Here is a 12,187-nt window from a genome sequence, read left to right as displayed (position 1 = left end):
CCAAAACATCTCCTGTGAACATAAGGAAAGCTGGGTGACAACTTCTCTGCTATTGCACTCACCACACAACTTTTCCAGACTCTGCCCCTGTATTGTGGGGATTGCCCCCACTAGGCCTAATATGAAGGATATAATCCAGGCCCCAGTATGGAGAAGTTAATGCCCAAATACCGGGGTTAAATCATTATTTTACACCAGGTCCAGGTTTCAGGGCCAAGATTTCGAGCAGCTTCATGTTACCATATGACTATATAGCTCAGAGATGTAATCTGACATGTTTTTTGCCTTGAAGTTCAAGACTGAGGTTACTCCCCTGGTGGGGCTATTCAGTTTTCATCTACTTTGTGCAAATCACCTAGCTTTCCCAGACTCCTGAAAGGCAAAAGCTGTGTCATATATAGATTTTGCTTCAGCACCAGCCTGTATTACAGCACTGGCCGGTATGTTATCCAGCTTTCATGGGACCCTGAAAGATACATCTGCCAAGTTAAGGAACAAACTTGGTGCTTGGTATATACTTAGGTATATTTTGTACTCAGTATAATACAGCATTACTTGGAATACAACTCAGCTTTCCCAGGACCTTGAAAATCACATATGATATGGCACAATCATGTGGTAAGGATTTATTTAGTACTAGCATTTGCCCGCGACTTCGGTCGCATGTCGTTGTTGGGAACGATCTGCCTGCACCTGCATCTTGGCTGTGGGATATGTCTAGATATGCTTGCACACCCACCTCCCAGGCGCCTCCCTTTACCCCCTCCCAAATTCCTCTCCTGTGTCACCCCCGATCACGATGGCTCCCACCGCCCACCCCCAAACTCCTCTTCCGCGCCCAAGCCCCCCCCCCACACGCCCCCTGCAGCCCCCCCTAAAGTCCTCTCTCGCGGCACCCGTCCCACGTGGCTCCGGCCCACCCAAACTGCTCTAGCGCTAGGGCCCTGGATGCCCCCCTGACACCCAAACCCCTCTTCAGGGGCCCCCCTCCTCCCGCGCGCCTCCCCTGGACCCCAATCCCCTCGCCTACGGCCCCCGGCACCAAACACTACAGTCCCCCGGGTTACTCACACAGCTGGCACACCTGATCCACTTGGCGTGCCCTGCCGAGTCAGGCCACGTGTCCGCGTCGCTCCAGAGCTGTAGATATGCACCATTTTCTCAGGAGTGTAGCCTGTGTACACCCGATCAACTTATCGTGCCCCGCACAGCTAGGCTGCATGTCAATATTGCTCCGAAGCAGCGAGCAGCCGCCATTTTCTCTGGCTCGCACATCGTCCATCGGTCCACCCTCAGAATGCTGCAAACCTAACGGAGCCCAGCTGAAAGGCCTGGGATGACGTCATCTCAGGGCAATATTGAGGTTCTGGATTCAGAATACCTATCCATTAGTTGTTACTCAGGTCTGTACGCCCAAGTTGAATGAGGAGAGAGGGCAAAGAAGCAATTTGGGCTACCTATTGCAGGCTTTGGGCTTCTTGTTAGTTGACTCCAAGGTGTGCAAAGTCCATTGTAGAGAGGCCCAAAGAAGAGAAAATTATATATATATATATATTTATATAGATAGAACATGGTAAGTGGGGACCTCATTGCAGATTTTGCATTGGACCTAGGCACTTTAAGATACTCCTATAAACCTATTTTAAGTACTTTGCACCACTAGTATGCCAAATGTCTGGACATACATGATGTAATACACCATAACAGTACCCTGAGTTCTAGTCGCAACACATCATCAGTCACTTTCATTATGTCATGAGGTAGCGTAGTCTGAGTGCGATCTTTGTGTGATAGTTGTGGTGGCCAAAATCGCTCTGTAGCCCTAGACATGACACCAGGTCCCTCACTGACTTCAATGGCGTTCCATTAAGGGATGGTGCGGAAACGTCATAAATACTTATACTCACCTTCCCTCACCTCTCGCACTCAGGCTTCTCTTCTGGCCTCTTCCAGCCTCCTGGATGATGTCACAAGCCAAAGGGAAACTCTAAAGCCCAATCACAGGCCTCATTGATCCCCCAGGGCCTCTGATATCACCCAGGAGGCATAGCCAGTGTCAGACACTTTGAGGGAGCCCAGGAGAGGTGAACGAACATGAGTACAGTGTTGGCCAAAAGTATTGGCACCCCTGCAATTCTGTCAGATAATCACAAATTCTTTGGTATTATTATCTTCATTTAATTTGTCTTCAATGGGAAACCACAAAAAGAATTGTCAAAAAGCCAAATTGGATATAATTCCACACCAAACATAAAAAGGGGGTGGACAAAAGTATTGGCACTGTTTGAAAAATCATGTGATGCTTCTCTAATTTGTGTAATTAACAGCACCTGTTACTTACCTGAGGCACCTAACAGGTGGTGGCAATAACTGAATCACACTTGCAGCCAGTTGAAATGGATTAAAGTTGACTCAACCTCTATCCTGGGAATCATGGTGGTTTGGAGGTGGTGAACCCCACAGTTTTGGGTTTGGGCATTGTTAACTAGTTCATTCATCTTAAATATCAAGCCTTTGGTGTTCATTTTTTTGTTTTCTTACCTCCCCCCATCTTGTCTTAATGGTTAATATTTCATGAAGCCGTCAGGAGAGATGGGATGTTTTTCTGTGCTGAGTCAGCCATCTCGAGTTCTCTTGTATCAAGGTTTTCCGCTAAAACTTCCCCATATAGGACTATATAAAAACTGGATGATGGACGCAGACAAGCCTGGAATCTGAAAGGAAGACACCTAAAACGTAAGTCAAGATAATCTGGCCACCATAGGTTCACCTCTGCACTGAACGGGCTTCTACATTAGGAACCTTAGACAAATGTTATGGACCCTATTACAGATAGTGGGGACCCATGGGATTGCTCTAGTGTCTGCTTGTGTGACAGATCCATCACAGTTTTAAGGTTTCCACATTCACCAAAAGCCCAATGCACATAGGAGTCAACATTCCCACTGTGATGACCAGTGTAACGTGAACCTCCTGGTCCCAATGCAAAATTTATAATCAGACCCCTACCTACCATGTACTATTGAGAATAGTGATACATTGCTGCTCTTTCAGGGTTACGTGTAGTGTCTGCTACTGCTGCACCCATTATAGCTACACTCCTGGTGATGACTTTTATGGATGACATTGACCATGTGTGCTGGGGAAGGTCCAAGATATTTAAGGCTGGGGTCAAATGAAAAATGTAGCAATGTGCGATATAGGTAATAGAGCCTCTGTCACAGATGTGAACAGTGCCTTACAGAATTGAATTCTCAGTTACATATATGTTTGTTTCCTTCAGCTCTGGGACAATGTTCTGGTTTAGTCTTGTGGCTCTTGTGCTGCCCTTGGTGGGGACCATCAGTCTTTATCATGATGAGAAGCTGAACTCGGAGTGGGAGCTGTGGAAGAGGACTCATAGCAAGCAGTATAATGGTCAGGTATGTGCCCCTCTATCTTTATGGTCACTTTAATGTTGTGTATTCCTAAATTTAGAAAATCTGATGAATAAAGTTGGCCAGAATGGAGAGTGACCTGGAATGACTGTTGCCTATAGAGGTGTAACTTTAACTTAAAGATCCTGGGCGCCAGTGCAAAATATGTAATGGGGCCCCTGCTTACCATGTACTATCATGTCATGTATCTATAAAACTTTCTTCTGTCTCCAGCTGGATGAGATTGCGAGACGTCACATTTGGGAAAAAAATCTGAAGTTCATCAACAACCACAACCAAGAGTATTCTGAGGGGAAGCACACGTATAATCTGGCCATGAACCATTTTGGAGATATGGTAAGAAATCGTCCATGTGACCCCCATGTATCACCATGTAATGGGATAATAGGGATTCCGATTATAAGAAATGTAGTAGGAGGAGGAAATTCTGTGAGAGAGAGATGCTAGTTACAGTCCTATGAAAAAGTTTGGGCACCCCTATTAATCTTAATCATTTTTAGTTCTAAATATTTTGGTATTTGCAACAGCCATTTCAGTTTGATATATCTAATAACTGATGGACACAGTAATATTTCAGGATTGAAATGAGGTTTATTGTACTAACAGAAAATGCGCAATATGCATTAAACCAAAATTTGACCGGTGCAAAAGTATGGGCACCTCAACAGAAAAGTGACATTAATATTTAGTAGATCCTCCTTTTGCAAAGATAACAGCCTCTAGTCGCTTCCTGTAGCTTTTAATCAGTTCCTGGATCCTGGATAAAGGTATTTTGGACAAACAATTCAAGTTCAGTTAAGTTAGATGGTCGCCGAGCATGGACAGCCCGCTTCAAATCATCCCACAGATGTTCAATGATATTCAGGTCTGGGGACTGGGATGGCCATTCCAGAACATTGTAATTGTTCCTCTGCATGAATGCCTGAGGATTTGGAGCGGTGTTTTGGATCATTGTCTTGCTGAAATATCCATCCCCGGCGTAACTTCAACTTCGTCACTGATTCTTGAACATTATTCTCAAGAATCTGCTGATACTGAGTGGAATCCATGCGACCCTCAACTTTAACAAGATTCCCGGTGCCGGCATTGGCCACACAGCCCCAAAGCATGATGGAACCTCCACCAAATTTTACAGTGGGCAGCATGTGTTTTTCTTGGAATGCTGTTTCTTTTTGGACGCCATGCATAACGCCTTTTTTTATAACCAAACAACTCAATTTTTGTTTCCAAAATGAAGCTGCCTTGTCCAAATGTGCTTTTTCATACCTCAGGCAACTCTATTTGTGGCGTACGTGCAGAAACGGCTTCTTTCTCATCACTCTCCCATACAGCTTCTATTTGTGCAAAGTGCGCTGTATAGTTGACCGATGCACAGTGACACCATCTGCAGCAAGATGATGCTGCAGCTCTTTGGAGGTGGTCTGTGGATTGTCCTTGACTGTTCTCACCATTCTTCTTCTCTGCCTTTCTGATATTTTTCTTGGCCTGCCACTTCTGGGCTTAACAAGAACTGTCCCTGTGGTCTTCCATTTCCTTACTATGTTCCTCACAGTGGAAACTGACAGGTTAAATCTCTGAGACAACGTTTTGTATCCTTCCCCTGAACAACTATGTTGAACAATCTTTGTTTTCAGATCATTTGAGAGCGGGCTGTCCATGTTTGGCGACCATCAAACTTAACTGAACTTGAATTGTTTTGTAGAAAGAAATGGTCCAAAATACCTTCATCCAGGATCCAGGAACTGATTAGAAGCTACAGGAAGCGACTAGAGGCTGTTATCTTTGCAAAAGGAGGATCTACTAAATATTAATGTCACTTTTCTGTTGAGGTGCCCATATTTTTGCACCGGTCAAATTTTGGTTTAATGCATATTGCGCATTTTCTGTTAGTACAATAAACCTCATTTCAATCCTGAAATATTACTGTGTCCATCAGTTATTAGATATATCAAACTGAAATGGCTGTTGCAAACACCAAAATATTTAGAACTAAAAATGATTAAGATTAATAGGGGTGCCCAAACTTTTTCATAGGACTGTATATACTGTGTTATGTCCAATGCAGGATCCTCGGGGGTGGAGCATGACAGAGGGAGCCAATAAGAAAATCTTTGTGTCAGGGCCTGTACTAGTATCCATATCCATATAAGATAGAGGCAGTCTCTGGCCTGGGTCTGTAGCAGGTATTGTCTGTAAATAGTGGGTTGGGCCTGGGGTCTATATAAAGGCTGTAACCTCATCCCAATAGAGAACAGGGGCTCTGTCTATGACCAAATACTGGTTACAGTATATAGCTACCCCCCAGGCCTCCATTTTGAGAGGACTCTATGTTTTAACCCATTGTGGGCCATGTAGATATACATATATCTCAGAACTAAGACCCTTCAATGATTGGAAAAATGACATGTCTGCAGTACGTCTTACTTTGTATTTGACCTCTCTCTATAATTCCGTTCCAATATTAGACCAGTGAAGAAATCGTTCAGACGATGACTGGACTAAGAATCCCCTCCAAACGCCAATATCACGCTAATATGACGTATGAACCGGACTGGAAGGCCCGAATCCCAAAATATATTGACTACAGGAAGAAGGGGTATGTGACCCCTGTACAAGATCAGGTAAAATGATCATTAATACATCCAGTCACATTATACTTCAAAGGGGTGAGCGAAATTGGACAAAATTGGGCCAAAAGTAGAAGATGGTGTAAAATAGTCAAATAAGAATTCTTACCTGTGGATTCCTCATTGGCGTTTGTTGGGCAGCTGTAGCAGTAATGTCACATTGACAACACCTGACCATTGGAATCCAACATTGGCCTCAATAATATACCTTTGAGGTCAGCAATTGGCTGCAACGGTCACATGTGGTCAACATGACATCATCAGATGCCCAACAAACATGGACAGAGAGCAGCAGGGAGCTGGCATTGGAGCAGCAGGGGGATTGAGCAGGTAAGTAATACATATTTTGGGATTTTGCACAACTTCTTGCCATTTCCCCATTTTGTCTGACCTTGGACAACCTAGGGTGCTCTTCATTTAAGGCCATATGTCTTTGTGGTGAGGACAAGAGAGACTCTCTTGCATCGCGCATGGGTGGATCAATATTTTAGGAAGAGTCAAACTAGTCCTCCAGTCCAGCCCTGACTTTATAATGGGCCTTGTAGGACCATTTGAAGACAATCCCATTTGGAGATGGCTTTGGAGCCCATCATTATGGGAGGATTCACAGATAACTTATTAGACTTTATTAGTAATATGTCCTGTGTGTACAATGATAGTCTACAAGTCTACGATGAAGTGAAAAGTGAAGGTGTACATGGAGGACGGTCTATAAAATATTTGTTCTAGAGCTCATGTCCATCACTGCGGACAAAGACTATATCCAAGAGTGGACATTTACCCCATCTTCCATGTCATTGACATACTGTTTTGTTCCTGCAGGGTTCCTGTGGATCTTGTTGGGCTTTCAGCTCCGTTGGAGCCCTTGAGGGTCAGCTCATGAAGAAGACGGGAAAGCTGGTTTCCCTCAGCCCTCAGAACCTTGTGGACTGTGATACGGATAACTACGGGTGTCAAGGAGGATACATGACCAATGCATTTGGCTACGTGAGGGATAATAATGGCATAGACTCTGATGCTGTTTATCCATATATTGGTCAGGTGAGTTTTCAAGATCAAGTCAACCAGTTCTTCAATATCTAAGTAGACCTTCTTAAAACTAGTGCAATGGAACTGGGAAAGTGGTGCAGACGGGATATTTTGCATTCTCTATTGTCTTGAAAAACATGAAGACATCTGAAAAATTCCTTTGCGATCCATGAGGTCATTGGAGTAAATATTACTGTAAAAAATCATGAGTATCATAGTGGCGAATGTGGACGAAACCTTATTTCATGTGATTTTTACTTCCACCAGGATGAAGGCTGCCTCTACAACCCATCTGGTAAAGCTGCCGGCTGCAGGGGGTTCAAAGAGATCCCCATAGGAGATGAGAAGGCCCTGAAAAGAGCGGTGGCCCAGGTGGGTCCTGTGTCCGTCAGCATCGATGCCAGTCTTCCGTCTTTCCACTTCTACAGTAAAGGTAAGAAAGGTCAACATGGCCCCATCTCCTATTTATCTAATATCCATCCATCCAATATCCATCCATCCATCCATCCAATATCCATCCATCCAATATCCATCCATCCATCCAATATCCATCCATCCAATATCCATCCATCCATCCATCCAATATCCATCCATCCAATATCCATCCATCCATCTTCTACATCTATATCTCTGTCTTACACATATATACTCTCATTTCAGGAGTTTATTACGATCAAAACTGTGACCCCGAGGGCATTAACCATGCTGTCCTGGCTGTCGGCTATGGAAATATACAGGGCACAAAGCACTGGATCATCAAAAACAGGTGACTAGACTCAAGTGGTGCCAACACGGGAGTGGCAACTTTATAGCAGTGCCCATAAAATGATATCGCCATTGTGTACAAACTCTTTTTATGGTTCATTTTTTCTGGTGAGTCATATGTACTTTTTACCTTAGTCCCTACAGTTGTGAGATTTAGTTACCACCGTCTTGGTTCTCGGTAAATCTCCATGAGCCTGATGATCATTCATGGCATGATTTAGGAATGGCGCAACCATCACGATTCCATATATTCCTTGAACCTAATGGCTGTGTCAGGGGGCTATTACAAGGCATGAGAATTTAATGGGGTACTTCTCTTTATGGGATCACCATGGTATACATTGTGGAACTTCACCCATCATGGTCATCATGGCCATTATTGTTCTTTTGTCTTCTAGTTGGGGAGAGAAATGGGGCCATAAGGGCTACATCCTGATGGCCCGTGAAAAGAAGAACGCCTGTGGCATCGCCAACCTCGCCAGTTTCCCATTGATGTGAGCAGCTAATTCATACAACACAAGATAGTCACGTCAGTGCCGTATCCTGTCTATATAAACTATACCGTACATGTTTTACAGCCTGTTGTATTTTCTGACACTGGAGCAACAATAAAATTTTGGAAAATCCTCCAAATATCTATAAAGACATGTCTGAAAAATGATCTTGTTTATGGAGTTTCTTAAAACCCTCTCCCGAAATGTGGAAGTTGGAAACACACAGGGCTCAAGTACAACATGGAAATAATAGCGCTACCTGGGGTAACACGGCAGTCCTTAGAATATGTCATCGATATCAGATCGGTGGGGGTCTGCCAAGTCTATAGGAGCAGAACTACAGTAACCTGGAGTGACCACTACACAAAGAACAGCGCTGTGCTTCCAGCTTTGCATTAGTTTTGGCCATTGGTGTGAACAGTTGATTGGTGGGGGTGCTGGGTGTCGGACCCTTCCAATCTTATATTAATGACCTATCTTAAAGGGGTTGTCCACAGAGTAGTAATTTACCTACCGAGTCCCAGGGATTAATGATGACAGACCTGGAGGTCCAATGAAGTCATGACCACTAGGTCTTATGATCCAAAGCAGCGTCCTGCCCCCCAGGTCGCTCCACCCCCCCCTTTCCCGATCTCACAGGTAATTAATTACTATAGTAAAGCCATCCCCCATAGACTAGGTAATTAAGTATCCGTGCGATTGATGGAAGATGAGGTGGAGCACCCCGGCGAGGGGGCAGAATGCTACTTCATATCGCATGACACATGGGTCGTGTTTCACCAGAACCCCCGTCCATCATCAGCCATCCTCAGGACAGGGTAAGTAAATTATTGCTCCTGGAAAATGGAGATGTGACTGGGGGTGGATTGTGCTCTCTTTATTTCAGCTGTCTCTGGCTTCCCATTGATGTGGATGGGTGAGCTGTCCACCACCAGTCGGGTCCACATTCATCCTGATGAGGGATAAGGACCTTTGTGCTTGGGATTGGTGGGTCGGACCCCCAGCTATCAGATATTAATATAAATTACGTCGTATTAAGATATACATTGCTCATGGCCTAACCACTTGAAGAGTTTCCAATCTCGCTAAGCCAAACATTCCACACCAATACATGCAGAAGAAAACCAAAGGTTGATATTTGTATATTTTTGATGGTTCCAAAAAAATTTGACATGCTAGGCTTTGTCTATCCAGTTGTCTGAAAATTAAGGTGGTGAAATTCTTCAACCTTTTGACTGTTCTACGTGAAGCTGAAGGTTCTTGGTGAGGAAGCAGTTCTTGTGTCTTCTGTAGCACAACCTCACCCCCTTAGTACTAGGGTCAGGTTGTGCTGGTGGGGCATAGGTCCTGGTTGCCCAAAGCAGCGTCAACAAGACTCTCTACCAAGATGCAGAGCTAGGGCAGTAGACCAGTGGCATGACTAGGAATGGCAGAGCCCCAAGACGAACATTTGACATGGCCCTCACCTGACCGGACATAACCCTGAACCACTAGAAAGATGTGTCATAAAATCATCCCATAAAGACACGCAACTTTTTGACTAACTTCCTCTTTATATTGGGGATGTGAATATATCAACTCACCACTGGAATGGCCGACAGGCTGGAAATTTCCAGCTTGTATCTGCAGTCTATCACATAACCACGAGTTATTGTGTAATATTTTATTTTCTGGATATTAAAGAGTTAATTCATATCGTGGCTTACGGGCAACCGAGAATAAACTTTATTTGCATAGAAAGAGGAAATGATAACTTGAGTGTTCTGTGTTTGTGGATCTGAAATATGACCAAAAAGAACGTCCCCATGAAAGCAAAGAAAGGCCAACTCTAAGCCGTACTGCTCCTAAGCCTAGGTACTTGTACTCATACCTAGCAGAATGCTACACCTCATTTTGCTGCACGCCCATGGAATAGGGATGTCTAAGGCCAGCCACAACAAACCAGGCTGGAATAGCAGGTAGGGGAGTGATTTGAACAAAACCCACCCTTTTTGGTTAGTGTAGGGTTTTGCTTAATCCCATGAATTTGCTGCGATCCTTACAGAAAATTCAGGATAGTTGGTAAAAGTCATATTATTCCCTATGATTCAGAACACTGGGGCACATTAATGAAAATTGAGATCGTACAGGATTTGCTTTTAGCTATTGTCTACAACAGGTGTGGACTGAAGAAATGCGCCTTTGAAGGGAGTCTGTCATGAGAAACAGGCATATCAACCTAGATCCACACATGTTGCCGCTTACCTCTTTGGAACGATGACGACACCCTCATTGCTCCAAAGAGCTCACTTGCATATTGGGAAAAACAGGAATATCTCAGCAATGGAGGTGCCAATACACAAGGGATTAAACACAGATCCTACCCCATCTATCTGCAGGGCTAGGTTGATATGCTGGTTCTGGTGATAGACTCCCTTTAAGGTGACCATATTTGGCCAACAGCTATTCCTCCTGACTTCCACTTCCACTTGCACATTTGACTCAGCCAAGTGTACCTGCATTGTGAATGGGAGACAGAAATAAGTTGCCACTGGACTACTTTGGCAGAAACCAAAACATCAGGTACGTTAAATATGCCTAATCATTTTTTCCCAAAATGTTGCTGTTTTAAGAGAATCTAAAACCCTCATGAACATTAGATGGTTGACCAGTCCATCGACATTTGTCTAGTATGTATGGTCACCTTTACGTCAATGCTCAAGGGCCCATGGGTGATCCACCAGTAGAAATATTTCCCATTGACCCATAAATGTCATTAATGACAAGAAAATGGGACTCTATACAATGAACCAAGCAGTTGCCAATTTAATATGGCCAACCTAACAAACAAAGCCCAAATATTACCAAAATTCACCCGTCAGTCCTAACATTAAGACTACCTACATTGTATAGCTCTGATGATGGGGACCTTATAAGATGTCTGAAAGTGTCCCGTGGTATCTGAAGGACCTTGGTGACATTGACTTCAGTTGGTCTGTAGGCCTCTATGGATGTGGCGTGTTTTTCCAGCACATTTCACAAATGCTCAATGGGATTGAGATCTGGGGCTTTGGGAGGGAATGTCACCATCTTGATCTCTTTGCTACGTCCCTCAAACCATTCCTGAACAATTTCTACAGTGTGGCAAGGCACCAAATCCTTCCAGTGCTTCACGATCCAATTCTCCTGCCTATGTGCCCATCGTAGATGCTTTGGGGTCAGCATGGGAACTCTGAAACTACCTACAGCTACACATTCCCATAAACTATAAGCTTCCATGCCATGTTTGTACTGACACCTTTCTATCATAGTCAACAGTAAATTTTTTAGCTATAGTAGTTCTTGAGACTAGTCTTCTCCACGTGCATCAATATGCATTGGCCACCCATGACCCTTTACAGGTTCACCGGTTGTCCTTCTCTGGACCATTTTTGGTAGATACTGGGACTGGCCTTTCTGGAGACACTCTAACCCAATCTTCGTCATCACACTTTGGCCCTCGTCAAGGTCACTTAGTTCCTTACACTTGGCAATTTTTCTGCTTCCACCAAGTTGACGTCAAGATGTAATCGTTCACTTGACGCCTAATATATCCCACCCCTATGGGCGCCATTGGCAGAAAATGACCCATGTTATTCACCTCCTTTCTTAAGGTTATAGCTGTTTGGTGTATATATCATCCACACGTCACACATATCTTGAGATGAGGGACCGTCTATGAGGGGCTACATAAGGGTTCTTCCGCTTCTTACGGTTTTGATGGAATTTTCATGCCCTCCACCAGGTTTATTACATGTCTCCTCCTGATCAGTGTTACTGTAATAACTTGTCGCTCTAGCTGCTCAGAATTCCCCCG

At 44.1% G+C, this 12,187-nt stretch overlaps 1 protein-coding gene across 1 annotated transcript; it reads left to right on the top strand.

Annotated features, from left to right (window-relative positions):
- The first annotated feature begins 3,293 nt into the window (after positions 1 to 3,293).
- On the top strand, positions 3,294 to 8,356 carry LOC142214245 (cathepsin K-like). The gene is made up of 7 exons (XM_075283116.1): positions 3,294 to 3,422; positions 3,651 to 3,773; positions 5,903 to 6,058; positions 6,887 to 7,105; positions 7,361 to 7,526; positions 7,754 to 7,859; positions 8,257 to 8,356. Exons 1-7 carry the CDS (start codon positions 3,294 to 3,296, stop codon positions 8,354 to 8,356), a joined length of 999 nt encoding a protein of 332 aa, XP_075139217.1.
- Positions 8,357 to 12,187: the final 3,831 nt, after the last annotated feature.

This window comes from Leptodactylus fuscus, chromosome 7, assembly GCF_031893055.1.
Source record: "Leptodactylus fuscus isolate aLepFus1 chromosome 7, aLepFus1.hap2, whole genome shotgun sequence".
Lineage (NCBI taxonomy): Eukaryota > Metazoa > Chordata > Amphibia > Anura > Leptodactylidae > Leptodactylus > Leptodactylus fuscus.
Note: the sequence above shows the minus strand (reverse complement) of the source record. Positions and strands in the feature narration are given on the sequence as shown.

What these genes read in the sequence shown, in the direction of transcription:
- LOC142214245 (XM_075283116.1), top strand. Translation starts at nt 3,294, where the DNA reads ATGTTCTGGTTTAGTCTTGTGGCTCTTGTGCTGCCCTTGGTGGGGACC. An exon ending in GCAAGCAGTATAATGGTCAG is followed by an intron (nt 3,423 to 3,650) that starts GTATGTGCCCCT and finishes TTCTGTCTCCAG; the next exon opens with CTGGATGAGATTGCGAGACG. An exon ending in TTTATCCATATATTGGTCAG is followed by an intron (nt 7,106 to 7,360) that starts GTGAGTTTTCAA and finishes TACTTCCACCAG; the next exon opens with GATGAAGGCTGCCTCTACAA.